The sequence below is a fragment of the Euprymna scolopes genome, chromosome 13, assembly GCF_053919585.1.
Source record: "Euprymna scolopes isolate OS-2025 chromosome 13, ASM5391958v1, whole genome shotgun sequence".
NCBI lineage: Eukaryota > Metazoa > Mollusca > Cephalopoda > Sepiida > Sepiolidae > Euprymna > Euprymna scolopes.
The window spans coordinates 98368759-98394566 of NC_136494.1; the positions used below are offsets into that span (position 1 = coordinate 98368759).

Genomic DNA, 25808 nt, shown 5'->3' on the forward strand with positions numbered 1-25808 from the left:
GTCGAGGGTGCACACGTCGTGGGGGCACAAGTGATTGCAGTTCGTCAGAGCATTCACCACTAAAATACTTGTAGAAAAGGCAGAGGGATGCAACATTTCGTCGATGGGACAGAGGCTGAAGCTTAGATGCCAGTTCAGGGCCTATCAGGTTTGCGACTCTCTTTTGAACCTTGTCAAGGAGCGAGAGACTAGTAGCAGATGCACCAGCCCAGATGTGGCAGCAATACTCCATACATGGGCGAATGGTGGCCTTATAGAGGTACAGGATACTTTTGGGTGTTAGTAGTTTTCTAGCTCGGTAGAGAGAGCCCACCTTTCTTGCAGCGGCCCTGGCAATGCCTTCAATGTAATTGTTCCAACTCGTTTCCTGTGAACGTTAGGCCAAGGAGTTTGAAAGATGGACTCTCAGATAAAGAGTCGTTGGCCATTGCTATGGGTGGTAGAGAGGGTTTCTTGTAATTATTGAATGAAACTAGTTTAGTCTTGGCAGCATTGAACGCGACCAACCACTTTTGTCCCCATTCCACTACAGATTGGAGGTCTTCCTCGAGTGTTTCTGCCATTTCTTTAGAAATGTGTTCATTCGTCTTCCTGTCGTGCCTGCCATAGAGTGTAGTGTCATCAGCATATATACCCATCTCAGAGGCAATTTTGTCGGGGAGGTCATTTATGAATATCAGGAACAATAGAGGTCCAAGGATAGAACCCTGGGGCACCCCCGCATTTATATCATATTGTTTAGATGTACGACCGTCGAGGACAACCTGGATTTTTCTCTTATCTAAGAAGGATTTAATTATGTTAAGTATTCTACCAGTGATACCGTATGATCTGATTTTACTGAGGAGACCCTCATGCCATACCCTGTCAAAAGCCTTAGATATATCTAGAGCTACCGCTCTGCCCTCCCCCGCGTTGTCCAGTGAATGGTATATACGTTCAGAGATCACAGTTAGGATGTCTGCTGTGGAACAGGCTTGTCTAAATCCATATTGTTTGTCAGTCAGTAGTTTAGCATCTGTAAGATGATGGACTAGAGCATGGTTAATTATGGTCTCAAATATTTTGGCAAAAAGTGGGAGGAGGCTAATGGGGCGATAATTTGATGGGTCTGTCCTTTCACCAGAATTCTTGAATACTGGTACAACAGAAGCAAAATTGTGACAACAGGAACAGGTGAGGGGAAACAGCATTGCCCGGTTGTTAAAAAAAAAAAAAAATGGGATAGACTTGGGTGCTATCAATCAGAAGTGTAACCGAAAGCAAAATTTTGTAAACAAAAAGAAAAAAATGCTGCATACTGGCCGCAAACTCACATAACTTAAGATAGTAAGCGAACATGTTATCAATGGAACTACAAGGACACAGATGTTATCATGTTGCAAATTTAGCTTTTTCAAACATATGAATGAAACAACACTTTGCACAGTTTGGAAACCATGTCGGAAGCCAGGTTTTTGTCTGATCCCCCTCAAACAAAATAACATAATAACAAAATTTCTACACTAAATACTGGACAATTTTTTCCAATTTTTTGATATCATGTGTCCGAGAGATCGCTCTTGCTAACTGTACCACATTCATGCCTGTTTGATGCGGATGACAAAAGTTTTTAGCAGAGATAGGAACACAGATGCACAAACGTTTTCGCTTCATATAATAGATTATTTTTTTATTATTAATTATGAATATCATTCATTAGTGAGCACTCTTGGAATATATAATGACATCTGTGTTCTCTTGCTTCTAGCCCTGAACTCTATGATCCCATTCTCATTTTGAAATTATAAATAAAATAAAGTACTACCCAGTTTGTTGTGGCTATAGAGTTTGCAGAATGCACCTCTGCAGGGTCAGAGCCACCTCTAATAACATTATGTGTTTATCATAGTTTGCGATCTATGAACATTACATGGCTTGGGTTAATAAGTGGTTATATGAATTGCAACATTTTGGTTCTTACTGATTTGATCTGATCATTCAAATGGTCACATCAAGCCAACTGTTATAAGGGACATAATTACGGATAGCACCAGATACGAAACTGTGTATAAAAGAGTGTCTTGTATTGTCTTGGAGGCAGTCCAGTGGTACGCACTAGCCCGACCATCTCGCGGCTTACACTCTCCAAGTGTAGTCAGGATTAACCAAGCTCCCAGGACGAGTGTTCCGCTCACACACGTTAAGTTACCTTTTTCCTTTACCTTCATTTACGTGTATATCAACTTCAAGGCGAGCAGCCATTTTGTATTGTGTATTATTTCGAAGTACGAATAAACCTTTTGTTACGCATTCCACTCGGCGTATTTTGTCATGTTATTATATACCGTCAGAACGGGATATAACACCAACCATATATAATCCGCATTAAACTACCATTGTACATGCCCTTTAACCAACCATTAATATGTAACTAACCCACTATCAAAATAAATGCCAAGGATCAATGGATTTGGAAAACATGGACTCAACATGGGTTTTAAACTTTTGAAAATTTGGTATATTTAACAAATGCAAACGATAGAATGCATGTGCTTGAGCAGTCTCTTAAAATAAGTTTATTTTGACATAACACAATCATAGCAAGACAAATGAATTTGCCCTCTTACCATATTCCAATTGTGAGAAGGGAGCATGGAAGATAAGATTAAAAAGACTGTCTGAAGATAGTGGTCCCTGGACAAAAATGCATCAAACATTAAAAAAAAATTTCCCTTTGCAGAACTCAATCCTGTTTTACAAAACCCAGCACAAAACAACAAATACCTTCTTTTCTTTTTCCTTTCTCCTCCCCCCACCCCAATTAAGATACCAATTTATCATGGGTGGCAACCTGTGATGTTCAAAAATGTAATTCTTATGGCTGAGCAATCTACAACCTTGGAAAGTTGAATATACACATTGCAACAATTTACTTTGGTCTTTACCTGGGCTAAACATGTGGTCTATGTTGAGCCTTACCATATAAAAACCAACATAAACCTAATATTCCTATTCCAACCTCCCCTCTAATAAATGATCCCCAAAATGTGGTGGAAAAACAGTGACTGATCATCAAGGTGAACAAAACGTTGATATGGCTATGACACCTTTTACATTTTTCTTATAAATCCCTAAAAAGTGAAACTGAAGGAAGACAAATGCTCAGTATTTCATCAAAATCAAGTATGTTATCCTTGTGGTACCAGGACAAATGGATTTTGCCCCTGGCATTTCTCACAAGTTGCTAAAAAGTGAAAAAATTCTATAACCGTAGATGCTAAGTTATTTGCTACAAAAAACTGAGTACATTGAAATGAGTTATAAGAAATCATGAATTGTACTTGCCAACAAAAGAAGAAATAACAAACAATGATTAACCATGCACATAAAAGAAATGATCATATCGTGTTAGTAAACACATATATACTAATTTTTAACATTTCTATAATTTCTAAAGAAATAAAAATTGGGTATAATGATGAAAAAATAGAATGATACATACCAACACCCCTAAGATGCTGTCATACATACTATAAATATGAACATCATAAAGAAGTGTGTAAAGGAATTATAATATGTGTGAGAAATGTAGAGAAAAATACAAGTAAAATGTCAAAAGACAAAAACTATCCAATTCTAAAGAAAAACGTCCAGAAAAATTGTTGAAGCATTATAATAAAAACCTTTCTCAAAACGTACAAAATATAACAAAAAGAAAGAAAAAATATCTGACATAAAACAAAGTCAAATATATCTTATTTGAAAACAAGAAAATTTGTTAAATCATATTTTAAAAAACAATGCATGTAGAAGTTACTACAAAAAAACAGCCTATCGAGCCAATACAATCCAATAAATGGCACATACAGAAAGCTTAATGAAAACTCATCAAACTAGACCATGAAAAAATAGCCAAAATTTCTAGAAAACTGAAAATATATGAATAATAAAAGAAAAGAAACTGCAAAACCAAATATAAAAAGAAAAAATATGACTGAAACAGCAGATAATAAAAATACCACCAACTCATGTATAAGATTCAAAGAAAAAAAGACCTCAAAGAATCTTCATAAAAACAAGAAACTCAACTAATAATTATACAAAACAGTTTCCAGACCCTCAAAAAGATGAAACCGAAAAATACTGTAACTCAAACCAACAAAACATACTAAAAAAAAAATGCGTACTGACAGCATTACTATCAAAACAATTGCTTTCAACTAAGAACTCAAATCCCAACAAGTGATAAAATTACGATCTCCTCAGAGATGGAAATAGGTGAAAAGTAAAGAAAAAAATTTCAGAAAATCTTAAAACAAAAGTAAATATTTAACTCCAATGAAAACACACACACAAAAAAAGCAAATGAATAAATATCATGGTCCATAACATAATACAACTTTGTGTTCAGACATTGTTTTCCTTCAAGAAATATTTATGAAAGCAAATGACCAATTAAACATAAAATTTTTGCGATATATAAGCATATATATGACACTGGTAAGAATTTCTGGAGGTACAACAATCCTGATCAGGAACAATCTTTTAAAGCCAAGTTAAACTAAACACCAGTTTCCAAACAATCACCATCAATATACCTCTACATAAGAACATTGACTATCTGCTCCTTATACCATTAAAAAACCCTATCAATGAAAACAAATTTAATGACTTAAGTCAACTTTCCTTTTACTGAGCGATTTTAACAGTCACAATACTATATGGCAATGCACCAGTACAAATAAAGCAGAATGCTTTAAAATATTATAAGCAACAACAACTTAAGCTTTTTCAACAATAAAAAAATTAAGCACGTCTTGATCCATTTACTTTACTGTAACTTTTCTATAGATATGAATCTGTTAGCCTTCAATTTTCTTGGATTTTAATTGGGGTGCATGAGGATTCCTGTTACTGTAATCACTTGGAAGGTATACTTGTGAATTTGGATGCTGTTGAGAGCAGTTTGTCTCTATGGAACTAAACAAGGCAAGCTTGAAAGAATATAAAAAGATATGCTGACAACACTTGAAACAAAATAAAAGCAATTCTGCAGAATATTTATCAAAAACAAGCAAAATAGCAAAGAAATATAACCAATAAATTAACCACCACGATCTCTTCTTGTCCATCGCTCTCTTTCCTGTTTTACTCTCTCTCTCTTCTTACTCTTTCTCATCTTTCTCTCACTCTCTCTTCTTACTCTCTCTTTTACTCTCTCTCTTGTCAAATTCTTTTTTCTTAACTATCTTCTCTTTCTCTCCTCTCTCACTCTTCTCTTTCCTTTTCTCCCTCTATTCTCTTTCCAAATCAATCAGTTTTACAATGGGATATTGTTTTTTCTTAATTTACTTTTCAATTTTTATTTTACATTCATTATTTTATCTTTTTTTGGTTTTGTTTTCATTCAAATATTATTCAGAATGAACCCATGTTTTTTATTGCTGGGGATATTCCTTATGATTTTCTCAAAATTGGTTCATCAGTTTTTTCACAAAATTATGTATGAAGTTGTATGACCTTGAGCATAGAAAACTGACTGAAGGAGATTTTTTTTTCTTTAGCAAAAATACTTTAAAAATGGGCAAAAATGTCAATTTTTTGCAAATATCTAAAATTTAAAAAATTAAAAATGACCTTTATCATCTTTTGTCCAAAATTCAATTTACCTTGAAATCCAGACACTGCAGCACTCAAAAAGGCCTCTCACATCTAGGTGTGAAAAGAAATTCTGAGAACATAGGAATTTCACACCAGTCATTAAATTAAGACTTTATTTTGACAAATTCAGGATGGAAGGAGACAAAAAAGTTTTTCATGTTTATAGGAATCGGGTGGGGCGGTGTATCTTTTGATAAAAACAAAAGTAAATAGTGGATAGGGAGAAAAGCTTAATTAAAACTTACAAAAAAAAAACTTTTTTTTAACTTTTTTTAATAAAATCTGCCTAATACAATAATATATTTTTGATACAAGTTTCCAGATCAGATTACAAACAGCAACTGAGTAGAATACTTTAATTTGAAATAATTTATATTCACTTTATCATTTTAGCTATCCATGAGTTTGAATAAATATTTATTCTCCGTGCATATGGTAACCATTGTTTGTTTTGCATTATCAAGGAAAGATATGTACAGAAAATGTTTTTAGCAAGGAAATACAAATATATAAAATGAAAGGAAATGTAAAAATTATTATGGAGTCTCAACTGTGGTGATACATCATTCTGAAAATAATATGAAACAAAAACGCATGTACAGGCCATTATGCCTTATATAACTATCAAGAAATCGCCATACAAATTGGAAGCATATATTTGTATGTGGTTAAGAGTAACTTGACTAATGTTGAAGTAACCCTGAAACAATGGAGACAAACTGACAAGAGGAAGGGTTGAGAGAGAAAAAGTGTTCAAGGTTCAAAATAAATTTCATTAGATTTTTTAGAGAATACATTATTTTCATCATCTCACGCTGAACTTTTTCTCCCTCTTTTCTTTTACTTGTTTCTCTTGTGTCTTCATTGTTGTTTTGATTCTAATTAAAGTCGTTTTACCCTGATAGCAAATTTGTAGTTTTATGTATACAGTAATACCTTGAGATACGACTGCAATAAGGTATGATTTTTGTTTTAAATACAACATTGTATCTATATTTACATTCTAAGATACAACAATTTTTTTGAGATACAATTTCAAAAATCAAAAAAAACAAAAAGCCAAAAAAACAATACAAAACGAAAAGCAAAAAAAAAAAAATACAAAGCAAGAAAAAAATGTTTGTTTCTGTGTGTATCGTTGGCTAGGCTATGCAGTCTCAGGCCTTTCTCCCTGCTTCCTCCTCCCAGCTCACCTTCATTAGCCATTCATCCCTGTCTCCATGGTAAATTGGTTGCAATTTTATTCTTTCTTTCTGTTACATTAAGACTTAAATATTAAGCATTTAGTAAATTCATTCAATGTGTATAATTGTGCCCCTTCTTAGTTACCATATTGTGTGTATGTGATTGGTAGCTTTGCTTCTTTCCCTCCCTCCTCCTTGCATGCCACCTGTATGCTAGTACTCGCCTAGGCGATCAATAAAACTCTTATTTTTTTATTATTTTTATTAACATTTATTATTATATTTCATTTTTTTGTGCTATTACCGTTGTATTTATCCTGCTTTAATGATTGTTGAGTGTAATTTGAGCATGTTTTGCGTAACTTTCCTTACCCTTGGAACAGATTGATTCTATTTTTTTTTTTAATTGAAATAGGAATAATTATTTTGAGATATGATCAAATGAAATTCATATTGCAAGTTATTACTGTACTAGCAATATTTCCTTAGAAATGCAACTTGAAGCAATTTGAGGTCTAAAATTGCATACAAAAAAAAGAAAAAAACGTTTCCCAGATCCCTCACTCTCTAGTCTCAAATAAATCATTAAAATTTATCACAGCGACTCGACTTATTTCAGTGTCTTGTCAAAGAAGAAAAAAAAAATCAACTCGTATAATGAAGACAGATTATTGGTGTTAAGACCTATCATATTCCATGTCTTCTATTCACTTTGCTTCCTTTCATTTTCTTTCACAAACATCAATCACCAGAAACTTTAGCATATCAAATTTCCAGAATCCAATTGTCTCATAATTATTATTGACTCCAAAACACGTTTTTTTTTCTCAGTATATAATCTCTACTTTTAACTCTTAGCTTGGAAAATTTTAATTTCCACAAAATAGTGCCTCATAACACACTAACACACCAAGCAACTGGAACTATAAATTCCAAGATAAGTCCATACCATACAAGAATAGACATGAGAAAAAGAGAACAAACAAAAATAGTCGTATCTGGCCAATAAGATTTCAATAATGGCATACATTTAAGAAAAGGTTGGAACTTTCATTTCACTTCACACAAAGCAAAATTAGAAAACCCTTTTGATCAATTCACAATTATAGCAAATTTACTTTTAAAACAACAGCACTGATTTATTTTTTGTCATCATCACAAGCTATTTATTTCGGTTTTGTGTTTCTAATTATTATTCTTTATCTTTTTGTCTTGAAACTGTAAATAAATATTGGTTCTAACTATAACCTTAAATTTCGTTCTGTGATAAAGCTCTAATTTTATAGTTTTGATGAGTGTTAATTTACTCCTAGATCCATTCTAATTGAAAGTAGTAGAACCTGTCAGCATTAGATAACCTGAAAGAAGTTTATATACCATAAAAAACAATGTAAGTAAATAATAAAAATTCATTTTTTTAAAAATTTATCTAAACTCATAATATGCAATTATTTTTGCCATTCTGAACATTTAAGCATAACCTTTTTTGTCTCATTTCAAAGAATTGATATTATCCCTTTTTTTTACAGCTGTAAATACAAAAACTGCAGAAATTTCCGGCATCTATCTCAACAGCATCTACATGATATTTTTTGTTTGTTAGTCAAGAAGAGACTTTGCAATCGGTGAGTAAATTCCTAATATTACTAATCATGCTTATATTCTCTCTCTTATATTTATATTATTAACACTTAAATTATTTATAATCATTGTTATTAAAAATATTTCTAAATTATATCCAACATGAAGTTTAATTAAACAGAAAAAATGTAAGGTAATAGAAAACTAAAATCCCTGTGAACATGCTGTTCTTGGCACAATATTTAAGGCTTATTTCTCATTGCACAATATTCTGAGTCTATTTCCTTCAGCATAATATATTGAGCCTATTGCCATTATCAAAATATATTGAGCATATTAACATTATCAAAATATATCGAGCCTATTGCCGTCAGCACAATGTATTGGGCTCATGTCCGTCAGCACAATGTACTCTTCACACAGCACACACATGCCTAATAGACACTTCCGTTGGTCAACAATGGTATTGCTGTATTGGTTAGTAAAGGCAGAAGTTTCTTTAACTTATTTCATCCACTCTCAATTTTTGCAGTCATACTAGCATCTGCTCCACTCGGTTTTCCAATGGTATCACCAAAGTAACAAAACTTCTTTGCCATCAAAAATATTTTGTCCACATCTGAACTTTCATCAATGTTGTCCTTTACTTATTGCATAAAAACCAATCATTCTCCTCCATATTACTGGAATAGGAAGCTATATTACAACAAGGTATCAAAACAATGAATTGATGAAGACCACTAGATCAATGAATCAAATGAGCTGGAACAAAGGAAACAGAGAATAGATCAGACAATTCTGAAGAAAACATGCCATTCCTTGTAAAAATATGCATCACTGGTCAGCTTGAAAAGTTCTTCACATAATCTTTAAACTGCAACAGGCATTCAGTTGGATTTGGTCAAAACATGAATGAAGTAAAAAGGTTCAAAAGATTACCATTCCAGTGTTTATGTGATTACAAATGGTAAATATTGATTAAATGCAATGTCATCAATGGCTACAAATAAACACTTTTTAAAAAAGACATTAGGATTATGCAATGCTGAATAAATGTTTTGTTCCCTGACTGGTGACCAGAGTTTCTGATGCTGCCAGTCTAACGTAAACAAGTTCTTGATGAGCCGTTCAATATAAGTTAACAAATTTACCGAATTTCCATTACTAATGATTACTATATTGTCCAATTTCTACTGTACACTCTTTAACCCTTATCCTCGAGTGGCCTCTTGGCATTGATAATGTGGTGATGCCTGTGTAAAAAAAAAAAGAATTTGTATCTACAACAAAACTGGTCATCACACAAAGTGGAAAACAAAACTTTTTTTTTTTTTGCTTGAACCATTTGACATAGGTTGGAGATGTTGGACACTGTTCAAGTGAGAAAATGAAGTATAATAAGGTTCTTTAGCTGCCAGAAGTCAACAAGTAGCTTATACCAAAGGGGTTGAAGTAATTCTATTTGGGACTGGTGAAATAAATTGGCCCTTAAAGCTGATTGATCATTCCCTCTTGCCAAACATTCACAAAAAAGCACTCGACATCTATAACCAATATCAATAATTTCTCTCACGCTCTATCTGTGCCTAAATCTAAACGCAGATTCCATAAACAAAGCTTCTTTTCTAGAACTTCCCGTCTGTGGAACATTGTTCCACTGGCCTGCTTCCTGGCTGATTACAATATTGTAGCCTTCAAGTCCAATGTAAACAAGTTTTTGTTGAGTTGTCCCCTTAAATAATTAAAATTCTACTCAATCTACACCATTAACGATTTACTACACTACCACCTTATATTAATTAACCCTTATCTTCGAGTGGCCTTCAGGCCTTGATAAGTGATGACTGTCTTGTAAAAAAAAAAAATCTTACCAAATTGCCTAACAGGGACATTTCTCCAAGAAAGAAAATTATTATTTATGACTACTACAGTGGTACCATCTTTGCCATTAAAACTGTGTTGGTGGTTAATGAAGACATATAATCACATGTGCTATTACATTATGTAATATATTATGTTGCTATTGTTAAACAAATATCAAATAAGGTTATCTGTAATAATATTTCCACATAAATTTGATGAATTTGTGCAATTGTGCTTGATTGTTATTTTTTACACATTTTTCCCCCAAAATTTTGGTTAATAACTTTCGGTACTTATACAGTTTAATCAAGACATTAAAAAATGAAAATATCGAAAAAAGGTTATATTGTACGTATCCGTTTTGGACTGAAGATCTCTGAAAAAAATTTCACTTAATTTGATCGAGTAGTATTTTTTTTATTTTTTAATTTTTTTTTTATGGCAGAAAAACGCGTTTTTATGACCGCATGTTGAAGGTAGACATCTTTGATTTTTTTTAATTTTTGTTTGGATTTTTCGAACACGCCACAGGGAGATAATTCAATTTAAAGCACTGACACTCCCTCCCCATCTTTAATACTAGCTTTTCTTCCTAAAAATCGAACCTTTTGCTTGATATGATAACAAATTGTTTTTTTTTCGCTGTAAAAAAAAACTACGTAATGAAATTAAGTGAAATTTTTTTTCAAATAACGGATTTGTACAATATAATCTTTTTTCGATATTATCATTTTTTAATGTTTTGATTAAACTGTACAAGTACCTAACTTTCTTATCTAAAATTTTGTAATAAAATTAACTTATTGCTTCTGCTTATTGTTTACATACACAAAGAAGGCTGTTTTTGTACTACTAGTGCGCCGAGCTTGATGAATTAAGTCCCTTTCAATTAGAGCATGTATATGGGCGGAGTTATGGTCCTACTAAGGAAGGGAGAGACAGAATTATTAAGCATTAGAGAATACACCCTTGTCCATAAAACGTATAAAATAAAAACCTTTTATGTTTGCAGGGATTTCTGGCAGTTGTTGGCACCGCCAGACAACCTGTTACTTGTATTGATTACTTTACGCATCTTGATGCGAGACAGCATTTACCAAACCCTTTTCTTTGAAGTTGATGCTCTTAACAGCCTGGCGCAGGTAAGTTTTATTTGTTTTATTTCAAATTTCTCATCTCTTCATTTCTCTCAATACATAAAGTAAAGTACTATTTACTTACATATGTATAGAGATGTCTCGTGTTGCCGAGTTCAAATCGTCCGACTGGTGTTAATCGTGACACCTTGCACTGAAGATTCCCGAAAGGATGAAACACTAGTGTCTGTGGGTATTCAATTATTATAGTAAAAAAATAATTATATATATATATATATATATATATATATATATAATCGTCACTTCTTGCACTGATGATTGCAAAAGCATGAAACACTAGTGTCTGTACGTATAAAAAATAATTATTTTTACCCCTTTAAGAAATAAATTTTTAAATGTTGAGCACGGTCTGGGAAATAAAACAAGCCGGTCTGCTGACCTTGTTGTGAGATCACAAGCTCCTTTCGCTCGATCACTATAGATCGTCTGAATTAACATCAAGTGTTACTAATGTTAAAATTTCCCTTCATTCCGTGATGGTTAGCGGTAGCCTAGGGGTTTAGGTTCTCACTAGCGGAGCCAAAAGTAGCTTCATTACGGGGGTTCAAATCCTTCGACCAATAGCAATCATCATTTCCTGTACTGAAACATGAAACACTAGTCTCTATAGGTATAAAATATATATATATATATATATATATATATTGCTCTTGTTCACTCCAAACAAGGCACAAGGCACTTGGACTATTTGAGACCATGTCTACAGTGACACTATGTAGGGAGTTGAGCTGCGAAATGTTTGTTTACATTACATTTAAACTTTTGCATATCATTACAGTCATGGAACTGGTAACCAGGAAGGAATTCCAAAGTTTAGTCGTTTAAGGGAAGAAACTATTAGAGTATGAAAGTTTTCCGGCATCTAGGAATTTCTACAGTGTAGAGGTGGGATTTTGCTGCTTGTCAGATTAAGCAGGAGTATTTATGTTGAGGAGACACAAGTGCGATGAGTTTGTCAGTCCATCCTATTAAAATGCACAAGGATGCAACATTGCAGTGATGGTACAGGGGGTTAAAATTTGGTTATCAGTATGGGACCTATTAGGTTGGAGACTCCTTTCTGGGCCCTGTCTAAGAGTGAGAGACAAGTTGTAAATGCACCAACTCAGCTGTCGTAACAATATTCCATGCATGAGTGAATGGTGGCTTTATAGAGATATAGGATACTCTCAGGTGTGAGTAGTTTTCTAGCATGGTAGAGAGATCCCACCTTCTTTGCAGAAACATAATTATAATTCTTCCTATCTTATGCTAAGATAATAAATATATAAAAATATTACTAAGATTGAAATTAGAAATAGCATCTACTTAATGGGAAGTAGGAATTTATGAGAATGAAAACATGTTTTAATAACAATTTGTTTATTATAGGTAATTTTAGTTTCATAAATTATGTTTTAATTAAATTCCAAGCTGAGTTTTTATAATAAAGATTTTAGAAATAGTATCTCCTAGGATTTTGTTTGACTTATTTTTAATAAAAAGTTATGGAAATATCGCTGTAATTGTTTTTCAAAATCAAATATGATGGCATAGGATGCCCTCCTCATGTGTGTTTTGAATTCAATTTATTTTTTCGGGGGTAGGTGCCTATAAATACTTCATGTTTTTGCAGACTTAAAATATTTCAATTTCGTTTTATCTACATTTTTTTTCTTCAAATTCTTTTCATTCCATATAAAAACTTTACAACTGTTTTTTTATTAAAAGTTAAGTGTAGTTCATAAAATAGTTTTTTTTCATAGTTTTTATGAACTACACTTAGTAAAGTGTAGTTCATAAAAAATGAATATAAAACTTCATAGTTTATATGAGAATTAAATACAAATTCTGTTTATAAATTTCAAAAGATTTTCATAAATATTTGAAAAATTGAAGAGGTTTTCATAAATATTTGAAAAATTGAAGAGGCATTCATAAATATTTGAAAAATTGAAGAGGTTTTCATAAATATTTGATGGTTGTTTTTTTTTTATATAAATATTTAGAAATTTGAAGTTTTTAATAAAGATTTAATATATATAACAAATACAGATCCAACAGGTCATTGTTCAAAAAAGTAATACAAACATTTAAGTATGAAAATAGTGTGTTCACATAGAGAAGTTTTGATTGGTTATACTAGATTACATGTTAGGAGAAAATGGCTTCTTTGAAATAATTAGATTTTTTAACATTTTAGCTTTGATTTTGCAGAAATCGTTTTTTATAAAACGTTCTATTTCCAGATTTTCAAAGATAATATTACCAATTATCTTGAATATGGAGAAAGACCATTTATAAGAGACACCCTCAAAGAACTTACCAGTAAGTCTTTTCTGCTTACATTCAAAAAAGTGTGATTGTTTTTGTCTTGTTGGATTTTTTAATCTTTTTTTTTAAGTTTAGCTGAAAGACCCCAAATATATTTTTAGCACCCCAGTTAAGCTAACCGGTGAAAGGAACGAGTTTAGCATAATTATATTAATGATGTCGATCAAACCTTATAACTATTTAAAACTAAACAAAACATGTTTTAATTAACTTGGTTTCATTTTTTTCCATTAAAGAATTCCAAATCATATTTACAAAAAATTCTTACAATGTTTCTAACTTGAGAAATTAAAATCACACTGGAATTGACACTAAATAAACCAAAAAGGGTTGATATACAGTAAAACAAAACAACCAAACCAAACACGATGAATAAATATTAGAAGATATAAAGAATTAGAAGCTTAAAATCTTTTTCCTAAATTACTGGATTCAGCATTAAATGACCCCCAAAAAGGGTTGCTATGCCGTAAAATTTCCACAAATAAAGTTTTCCTAGCCGTGGAACACATTAGCACAGGACTGCTTCTCTTCAGATAACAACATAGTTTTCTTCCTGTTATGAATCGTCTCCCTCAAACTATATGAACAGTCCATTCCAGCAATCACTCAATTCTCTCATAAGCTTCATCTCTCAACTGAGAATTATTCCATCTGATTAGCACTTTTCCTTGAGTGGCTTTTGACCTTGATAAGTGGTGATCTATAAGTAAAAAAACACACACACATGCACAGAAATAGAGAATAAGATGAAGAAAACAAAATACGGAAATGAAGTCCATAGAAGTATCCACCACTTCTCTACCTATTAATACGCTTTCTCCTTTACTTAAGTGATTATCTTTCCCGATTCTTTTTTCATTTGTAGGTATATTCCACAAGCTCTCATCAACTGGGAAACATAGGAGTTTGCTGTTGGCAGCCGATGTCCATAAGGTGATCAGATTTTTACTCTAAAAATTCATCCAATTTATTTCAGCACTCTTTACTGCTACAGATTGACATCATAAAAAGGATACAAATCTGACAGTGGTGGCTCATATGTAAGTGTTGTGTGAATGTAACATCCCTTATTTTCATTGAGATATATCAAGTTAGTCATGTATATATATATTTATATATTCAAGATGATCTAAACTAATGAATAGATCATTATGAATTTTGGGATATATATTCTCGGCAACATGTGAGTAACATAAGCAGATTACTTTTTTGTAACCTTTAACATATAGAGTGCATATATATAAAGTTAAGTATGTGTATATGCGTTATATATATATATATATATATATATATATATATATATATATATATATAACATTGAATAAAAAATAAAACTGTTTTTAGAACACATTAAAGATGCAAAATATTTTATTAAAAGAAAGAGGAAAAAAAATGATTGAATTTCTTTTTTTCTTTTTCTAAAGTTGAAATATTTCTTATTAATTTCAGACCATTACAGGTCCATCTTTAGAGAGTGAAAGAGCTCTATTGCCTGTTTTTTTTTATTTCCTTGCAATTAAAATCCTTATATATATATATTTTGTTGTACAGAATAAAATTTTATACTAATGAATCAATCATTGTGAATTTTGACACGTATAATCTCGGCAACACAGTGTCTAACATGGCCACATTTTTCCTAAATTGTAATATTTAGAGGATGCATTCATGAAAAATTTGAAGTACATGTATATGTTTATATATTTGTATGTACAGAATTCACTGCTAATCAAATGTACTAATTGTTATGAATTTTGGAAGACAGCTGCCAGACATAAGGGGTTATAATATGGGCTACATTTAATTTAATTTTATGCAAAGTAGGTCAAAAGGTATTGATAGGCCTTAGTTAAAATTTAAATATGTCTGATTTTTGTGAAATGTTAACAATAGGTATCAGATATTGATTAATAAATATTACTTAAATTTCAATTTCTTGCAATTATTTTGAAGAGTGTTTCGGAGAAATAATAAGTACAGCCTCCCATTTAAAGATTTAAATATCAGATTTGCATCAAATTTTATCTGTAGTCATTACCAATGAAGCAAAATTCCCTGAATTTTCATTTCTTTATAAAATTCATTAAGCTTAAGTCTTAAATTTTAGACATTTTCTAAATTATGTAATGAATTTTTATCAAAATTGAAATAAAAATTATAGACATAATGTTTTGTAGAATTATATATTGATTTTAATCTTTGTAAGGATATATAAAATCGGTTCGAAACTGTTCTACCAATTAATTTTATATATATATGCATATATATATATATATAGTTAGTAATTTATAAAATATATATGGCGATTAAGCTACACTGAATATTCTGCGTTTCATCCACCTATAGGATTCGTCAGGCTTATGCGCGAATTCTGTCGTTGCTTCTTGTTTTTATATATGTTGAGGATTTCTAGTCGGCCAATCAGCTTTCTAGTATCCACCGCGCCCCTTCCTACCAGCCAATGGGCATGCATTTTATCAAACAAAGGATCTGTTTTAGAACTAGGTTAGTGGTTTTAGGTGGCCGCTCTCCTTTTTTTTTTTTTTTATACATATAAATATACCTATGTGCACACAACAATGCACATACATATACATATATACATATATATATATATATATATACATATATATACATATATGTATGTGATCGTTTATGTATATTCATGTTTATTTAATTTATTTATTTGTTATTTTTTTTTTTTTTTTTATTGTTATTGTTAGTTTTAAAGCTATTTTGTATCGCTATCCTCGAGTAAGTTTTATTTTGTGAACACAGTTGTTTGCTATTTCCCGCATACAGTTTAATAGATTTTGAGGTTCTTTAAAGTACAGGATAGAAAATTTTTCATGGAGGCATAATTTACATGGGTCGTCTAAATGTCTGCATGTGGTAGCTTGTTTCATTATTTTCCATTCGACTACCGGCGAATGTCCGCTTTCTTTCATACTTAAAAGATAACGCTACTCCAATTTACGTAAACCCTAAGTCCAACCACCCACCATCAATTATAAAACATATTCCTAACTCGATCGTAAGTAGACTCAGTAATAACTCAAGCGACGAAAATACATTTAACAGGTCATCCAATATTTACGAAACAGCCCTAAAAAATAGCGGATACAAAAATATCAATATCAAATATAAGCAACAAAACACCAACAACTATAATAAAATTAAAAACAGAAGAAAAAGAACTATAATTTGGTATACGGCCCCATACAATCAAATGTTAAAAACAAAACTTGGCAAGAAATTTCTAGATCTTATTGAAAAACACTTTCCCGCAACCAACCCCTTACACAAAATCTTCAATAAAAATACCTTGAAGTTATCTTACAGTTGTTGCGAAAATTTAGAGATGATAATTAAGGCACATAATAACAAAATACTAAATGAAAACAATGTAAACAACAACAAAATAAACAATAAAAAAAGTAGACACCATGACAGAAATAAAACCAACACTAGCAGAAATAATAATAATGATAATAATAATAATAATAATAACAAACCAACCCTGGACAAGAACAACCATACCATAAATAAAAATACTAATAACGAACAAGATAAATGCAATTGTAGACACCGCACACTTTGCCCAGTCCAAAATAAATGTCTAACAAAAAGCGTAGTTTATCAAGCAACAATATTTGCGAAAGAAAACCCGAATAACAAGAAATATTACATAGGCATGACTTCCTTAGATTTCAAAACCCGATACTATGACCACAAAAGCACATTCAAAAATAAAAAACACCGTATAAAAACAACACTAGCGAATAAATACTGGGAACTCAAAGAAAGCGGACATTTGCCGGTAGTCGAATGGAAAATAATGAAACAAGCTACCACATGCAGACATTTAGACGACCCATGTAAATTATGCCTCCATGAAAAATTTTCTATCCTGTACTTTAAAGAACCTCAAAATCTATTAAACTGTATGCGGGAAATAGCAAACAACTGTGTTCACAAAATAAAACTTACTCTAGGATAGCGATACAAAATAGCTTTAAAACTAACAATAACAATAAAAAAAACAAAAAAAAACAAATAAATAAATTAAATAAACATGAATATACATAAACGATCACATACATATATATATATATATATATATGTATATGTATGTGCATTGTTGTGTGCACATAGGTATATTTATATGTATAAAAAAAAAAGAAAAAAAAGGAGAGCGGCCACCTAAAACCACTAACCTAGTTCTAAAACAGATCCTTTGTTTGATAAAATGCATGCCCATTGGCTGGTAGGAAGGGGCGCGGTGGATACTAGAAAGCTGATTGGCCGACTAGAAATCCTCAACATATATAAAAACAAGAAGCAACGACAGAATTCGCACATAAGCCTGACGAATCCTATAGGTGGATGAAACGCAGAATATTCAGTGTAGCTTAATCGCCATATATATTTTATAAATTACTAACTAGCTCTACCTATGTATTGAGCACTTTTGAAGTAAATACTTAAAGTTTAGGCATAAATCTGTACTTTCGTATATTAAATTTATGCGAATAAATGAAGTAGTTATATATATATATATATATATATATATACATATATATATATATATATATATATCGGCAATCACTCGTGATTAGTGTGATTGTTCTCCCATCGGTGAGATTGAGTCTGGTCATCTGTGGGTCCTCAGATGGCTGTGGAGGCCAATCCTTGACCCGTAGACTTTATTGGAGTGGGGGCATGTGTTGGTGGTCGACTGGGTAGTGGAAGAGGCAGAAGGAGCTGCATTGGTAGTAGATCTCTCCTTTCTCTGCTTCCTCTTGTTTTCTGGAGGTCCTTTTCTGAGTGAGTCATGCCTTCATGGACCATCTTGTGCCACATGCCCTTCTGAAGAGCAGCATCCTCCCAACTGGTGAGACTGAAGTGACACTGTCTCAGGTGGGTCTTTATGTTGTCTTTATATCTCTTTTTCTGTCTTCCTTGAGACCACTTTCCCTCTTTTAGCTGACCGTAGAGCATTTGCTTTGGAAGGCGGTTGTCAGGCATGTGCATAACATGACCCGTCCATCGCAGCTGGTGTCGGATAATGGTTGTGGTGATGTTAGGTATGTTGGCCTCCTTCAGGATGCTTACGTTTGTTCGTCGATACTCCCATCCAATCCTGAGGATCTTGCGGAGACAACGTTGGTGATACTGCTCCAGAGCCTTTAGATGTCTGCTGTAGGTGGTCAAGCTGTCGGCTTCATAGAGAAGAGTGGGCAAGACAACTGCTTTATAGACGAGCAGTTTGACCCTGCTTTGTATGTCCTGATTCTCAAATACCCATTTCCGTAGCTTGGCAAAGGCTGCACTGGCGCATTCGATGCGCAGGCGAATCTCTGCATCGATGATAGATCTTGTTGAGAGAAGACTGGCAAGGTAGGCAAATTGATCCACATTTTCTAAGGTGTTTCCTTCCACAATGATTGTGGGTGGCTGTGGGTGTGTGCCAAGAGCTGGTTGGTGTAAGATCTGGGTCTTTTTGATGTTAAGGTCAAGTCCCAGAAGCATGTGTATATATATATATATATATATATATATATATATATATATATATATATATATATATATATATATATATATACACGCACACATCACCGAAGTTAATCATCGTTAAGCCTGGTCAGTACTAAAATGAGTGACCATTTGGGAATTCCAACTGCTGCTTATCTCAGCATTATTTCCAGTCCTTGACTTATCCTCACCACTGGACTCAAGCAGTGCCAATTTAGGAGAGATGTGGTTGGAGATTATGCAACCCTTACCTCACAATTACTCATGCAACCAACCTTTACAGGAGGTATCCATTATCTTTCGAGACTGAACAGAGGCGTTACACACACACACCCATATACATAAGGTGATTGAAAAATAACTTCCCATTATTAAGTTCTTGTAAACATTATTTTTACATGAAATAAATGTGAGAAAGTGTATGGCATGGGATTTTATTGCATTAACCGTCACTTTGTTATTCTGTCAATCACCCTGTCTCTCACTGTCCATTTAAAAGACAAGGTACCATTATTGGTACCTTAGATCCATTTTCATTTCATGTAAATTCTTTGATCTTATTTCAGTCTTTGATCATCTTGATATCATTTCCTGATCTCCTGCTGATACATTGTGCCCTTCATGCCCTGATTACCCTAGCTAAAAGGTAAGCAACATTGACCATTCACATACAACATTGATTTTCAACTACCTTCTCCATAGAGATTTGCTTAGATTAGAGATAAATGAAATTCGTTCTAAGATGTACATCATTATTGGCATCAAGTTTCAGAATGAGTTGAATTTGTGGAGAGAAAGATTCTGAGCTTGTAGCTTTGTACCAGACTATGAGGAAACTAGTTCTCACTCAACGACATATAACAAAGCACTAGAGAGGTCTAGGTGACATGGGCGCAAACCAGCAATATCTTGAACTGTAATGACAGTGCAGAGAGACAGAGGGATAAGCGGCCATGATTGGCATGTGCTTGTTGTAAGGAAACCGTGGCCACATGCTTGTGCAAATCTGGAATCATTGGATTTCAAGGTGAGGGTTGTGATTACACAAAGTTGGCAGTCCAGAACCACTAAAAAAAAAAGCAAGATTTTTGCTTGAAGATCAGTTTGTTTTTGGATGCAGTGTTTTGGATGGATGTCGGTTTATCTCTTGCTTTAGGTAAAAAAAACAAGAAGAATGATTACTGCTGCTGATATTAAGAGCGAATGTCTTTGCGGTTGCTGGTGAAGGGAAAAAAAGGAAGAAAGATAATCCAGTACACCACATGAATAGTGAGAGCTATCGTTCTGTGTGTCCTTTCAACTCGAAATAATTTGTAACTGAAATAGGAATTAATTGCACAAACACATCTTTTCAGGAACATCAGAAATAGGGTAGGAAACATCATCAATATCCAAATGCTTTCTTCACTTTATATCCCCAAAGGAGTTGGTGACACGTCCTTGCTACTCCTGAAAATCTGTATACCAAGAAGAGTATCAACCTAATAATTGTGATCTCAATAGGAAGTGGAGAATAAAATCAAGATCATTATTTTTTTATAAAGTTGTCATTTTTTTATAGTTACAAGTGAAGTACAGGTATAGTCTGCTGAATGTATCTCTGACTCTTCAAGGTTTGGAGTTGTACTGGAAATAATTAATCTTATTATTACTATGTCTGTCTTAGTTTTTTTGATGAGGTACAAAGGAATACTGAAAATGACATTTGTCTCCAGCCTGGTCACAAAAGCTATCAAAGAGGAGCAAGTATCCTATTTCACTATGTTTATGAGCTCTATTCTGAATTCCATTAATCATATTGATGATTTCCTTCTCCTAGGTTAGTTCCTTCGCCTTTATCCACTATTAAACCTATAATTGGGATGATACTCCCATCCAATCCTGAGGATCTTGCGGAGACAATGTTGGTGATACTGCTCCAGGGCCTTTAGATGTCTGCTGTAGGTGGTCAAGCTGTCGGCTTCATAGAGAAGAGTGAGCAGGACAACTGCTTTATAGACGAGCAGTTTGACCTTGCTTTGTATGTCCTGATTCTCAAATACCCATTTCCGTAGCTTGGCAAAGGCTGCACTGGCGCATTCGATGCGCAGGCGAATCTCTGCATCGATGATAGATCTTGTTGAGAGAAGACTGGCAAGGTAGGCAAATTGATCCACATTTTCTAAGGTGTTGCCTTCCATAATGATTGTGGGCGGCTGTGGGTGTGTGCCAAGAGCTGGTTGGTGTAAGATCTGGGTCTTTTTGATGTTAAGGTCAATTACTATGTTTATGAGCTCTATTCTGAATTCCATTAATCATATTGATGATTTCCTTCTCCTAGGTTAGTTCCTTCGCCTTTATCCACTATTAAACCTATAATTGGGATGAGGAGGAAATCTGGATTTATACTTTTGCCAAGGATCTTACTGTAAGTGACTTGACAGTGCTGGATAGAACTTGAATTTGTCATGCCAAGCCCACAGTCAACGACAACAGGATTCAACAAAGATAGAAATAATTAAAACAATTTCAATATTGATTTGCAAAAAAAAGGTTTTAAAGTACGATAATTTTCACCTTCATTTCATGATTTTTTAACGTATAGAATTTATTTTTTAAATGTTATTTTAGCCTTTGTTGATTTTTAATGAAGGCATTATTTTAATTTTTCCTTTTTTGTTCAGTGACTTTCACCTCCATTTTTAGTTCTGTTAACCTTTAGTTAGGTTTTCTCATTATCCATAAATGAACCTTTCTCTGAAACAATTAAAACATAATCATAAGCAACTTTATAATAACAAGATGGCTTTGCTAAGTTTCTATCGCTTTGTAAAATTCTGTACTTAATGAACTCTACATTGTTGCAAACTTGAAATAAATTCCTTTGCATTTATTTATATAGAATAGGCTAAAATTTTGGTAATTTCAGATGTATCTTGTTGAATTCTAAGATCTTTATGGAATTTTCACTGAAACAATATGAGAATATAATCCAAATAATCAATCCTCATCCAAAAAATTCAAAAAAATGATTTTTTTTTTTTTTTTTTTTTTTTTTCACAAAGGAGTCACCACTTATCAAGGCCCGGAGGCCACTCGAGTATAAGGGTTAATGAGTGTACAGTAGTCAATGGGAAAATGTAGTAATTGTTAGTAGTGTGAATTTGATAAACTGGATTACTTAAACAGATGGCTCATCAAAACTTGTTCACATTGGACTTGAAGATGACCATATTGTAGTAAGTTGATGATGCATAGAATGTTTTATATATTTTATATCTTTATTTAATTGCTGGGAATTGAGCATCCTACGAGATGCTAGATATCAGCTATTTTAGAAAGATCTTTGTAAGATTTTAAGTGTTCCTTTAAGCACAATTGTTTGTTGTTTATTGCACATAGTTCACTGTGTATATATATATATTAATTTTTAAGAGGTGGGTGTAGTTTGCTTGAAGCATTGTATAGTATGTAGTTAAATAGAATTGTAGAAGGCGGTACAATTGCAGAAGTAACGGAAAGACACAAGCTGAAGCAGGTGAGAAATTTTATTAATACAACTTATAAATACATGTGTACATATTCATATATTTCATATACACAATATATTTATATTTGCACAGTGGTTACCTGGGAAAGTCGGTCTGGTGGTATATCCGTGTTATATAATATTTTGAGAAAGATCTCTTCGTCAGATATTTACTTGACTTTGATTAAATGTAACAGTACATTTAATCAAAGTCAAGTAAATATCTGACGAAGAGATCTTTCTCAAAATATTATATAACATGGATATACCACCAGACCGACTTTCCCAGGTAACCACTGTGCAAATATAAATATATTGCGTGTATGAAATATATGAATATGTACACATGTATTTATAAGTTGTATTAATAAAATTTCTCACCTGCTTCAGCTTGTGTCTTTCCGTTACTTCTGCATTTTTTTTTAATTTTTTTTTTTTTTATTACATTTTAACCCCAAACAAGGCAAATTGCCACTTTGGTGTAGGGGGCTACTATCAGGGGCAACAACTACTGGGGTACTATGTAGGGATTTGGGCAGCAAGATGTCGGTTCACGTTACACTTGAACTTCTGCACGTCAGTACTGTTGGGGAAGCAGGGACCTGGAATGGAATTCCAGAGTCTAGCGGTTCTGGGGAAGAAACTATTGGAATAAAAAGATCTTTTACATCTAGGGATATCTACAGTGTGGGGGTGGGATTTAGCAGCCTGTCGGGTTTGTCGAGGGTGCACACGTCGTGGGGGCACAAGTGTCTGCAGTTCGTCAGAGCATTCACCACTAAAATACTTGTAGAAAAGGCAAAGGGATGCAACATTTCGTCGATGGGACAGAGGCTGAAGCTTAGATGCCAGTTCAGGGCCTATCAGGTTTGCGACTCTCTTTTGAACCTTGTCAAGGAGCGAAAGACTAGTAGCAGATGCACCAGCCCAGATGTGGCAGCAATACTCCATACATGGGCGAATGGTGGCCTTATAGAGGTACAGGATACTTTCGGGTGTTAGTAGTTTTCTAGCACGGTAGAGAGAGCCCACCTTTCTTGCAGCGGCCCTGGCAATGCCTTCAATGTAATTGTTCCAACTCATGTTTCCTGTGAACGTTAGGCCAAGGAGTTTGAAAGATGGACTCTCAGATAAAGAGTCGTTGGCCATTGCTATGAGTGGTAGAGAGGGTTTCTTGTAATTATTGAATGAAACTAGTTTAGTCTTGGCAGCATTGAACGCGACCAACCACTTTTGTCCCCATTCCACTACAGATCGGAGGTCTTCCTCGAGTGTTTCTGCCATTTCTTTAGAAATGTGTTCATTCGTCTTCCTGTCGTGCCTGCCATAGAGTGTAGTGTCATCAGCATATATACCCATCTCAGAGGCAATGTTGTCGGGGAGGTCATTTATGAATATCAGGAACAATAGAGGTCCAAGGATAGAACCCTGGGGCATCCCCGCATTTATATCATATTGTTTAGATGTACGACCGTCGAGGACAACCTGGATTTTTCTCTTATCTAAGAAGGATTTAATTATGTTAAGTATTCTACCAGTGATACCGTATGATCTGATTTTCCTGAGGAGACCCTCATGCCATACTCTGTCAAAAGCCTTAGATATATCTAGAGCTACTGCTCTGCCCTCCCCCGCTTTGTCCAGTGAATGGTATATACGTTCAGAGATCACAGTTAGGATGTCTGCTGTGGAACGGGCTTGTCTAAATCCATATTGTTTGTCAGTCAGTAGTTTAGCATCTGTAAGATGATGGACTAGAGTATGGTTAATTATGGTCCCAAATATTTTGGCAAAAAGTGGGAGGAGGCTACTGGGGCGATAATTTGATGGGTCTGTCCTTTCGCCAGAATTCTTGAATACTGGTACAACAGAAGCAGTTTTCCAACAGCCCGGAAAGCAAGCTTCATTAAGGCATTTGTTGTAGAGTTTGGAGAGAACTGGAGCTAATTCGGCTGAGCACTTTTTTAATAGCACAGCTGGGATAAGATCGGGTTCACATGCTTTTGAAGTGTCAAGGTTTTTTATGATAGCATGCACCTGAGCAAGGGTGGTTTTCAGATCGTCTAGCGTGGCGTCTGTCCGCATAGGAAAGTCAGGTAGGGGGTGGTTGGAAGTGTCCAGTGTGGAGTTTAAGGCAAACCGACTGGCAAGCATGTTAGCCTTGTCTGTTGCTGAGGAGACAACCTCGTGATTGTTGGTTAGTGGGGGAATTGTTGATTGCCCATTATTTACTACACTGTTGTAGATTTTCCAGAAGTCTCGAGTTCCTAGTTTTTGTGCTTCGATGCGCTTTTTAGTGGTTTCCGTAAATTCTCTCTTAGCTGTCGCTATTTCTTTCTTAACGTTATTTCTAGCTTCTATATACTTCAGTCTATTTGAACTGGACTTATGTCGGTTAAACCTACGGTATGCATGCTGCTTTTGAGCAATGGCAGTTGCACAAGTCGACGTAAACCATTGGGGAGAGTGGGGCTTACTATAAAATTTCCACATGGGAACATGCGCTTCGATTGCAGTTTTGAACCAGTCAGTGGTCTCGTTTGCACATTGTTCAGCAGGGAGAGAGAAAATATTTCTCCATGGGGCATCTCTAATTGTACCGCCTTCTACAATTTTATTTAACTATATTAATTTTTATTTTTCTCATATAATTATTTTGTTTCATTTTACTTCAAAGTTCTCAGAAATCTGCTAGTGATGGGAAATCCTACTGGATGTCAGGCATTCACCCACTATTTCAGAAACTCTGAGAGATGTTTTTACAATTCTAATTGTCCCTTTAAATGCAGTTATTTTTATCTCTCTTGCTTGTGCTTGTTTCACTGGGTATATTGACCAAATAGTTTTTGAAATTCTTTCTCATGAATCCAATAGTTTCTATAATTACTGGAATCATGGAGATATTCCTAAAACTCTAGTTTTTTCATGTTGTATTTAGTTTTCTTTCTTTCTCAACACTGTTTAAGCCAGCATTATTAGGGACATTGACTTAAACTATGGTTGCTACTCTTGTCCAATATC

The 25808-nt window shown here is 33.7% G+C and overlaps 1 protein-coding gene across 1 annotated transcript in view; it reads left to right on the forward strand.

Moving 5' to 3' along the window:
- LOC145292104 (serine/threonine-protein kinase Nek10-like) overlaps positions 1 to 25808 on the forward strand; it is a 150866-nt gene that overhangs the window by 58054 nt on the left and 67004 nt on the right. Inside the window, exons 5-9 of the mRNA XM_080138192.1 lie at positions 8357 to 8452; positions 11284 to 11413; positions 13657 to 13735; positions 14610 to 14677; positions 19846 to 19925. Coding sequence (XP_079994318.1) covers positions 8357 to 8452; positions 11284 to 11413; positions 13657 to 13735; positions 14610 to 14677; positions 19846 to 19925 — 453 coding nt within the window. The remainder of the gene's footprint in view (positions 1 to 8356; positions 8453 to 11283; positions 11414 to 13656; positions 13736 to 14609; positions 14678 to 19845; positions 19926 to 25808) is intronic.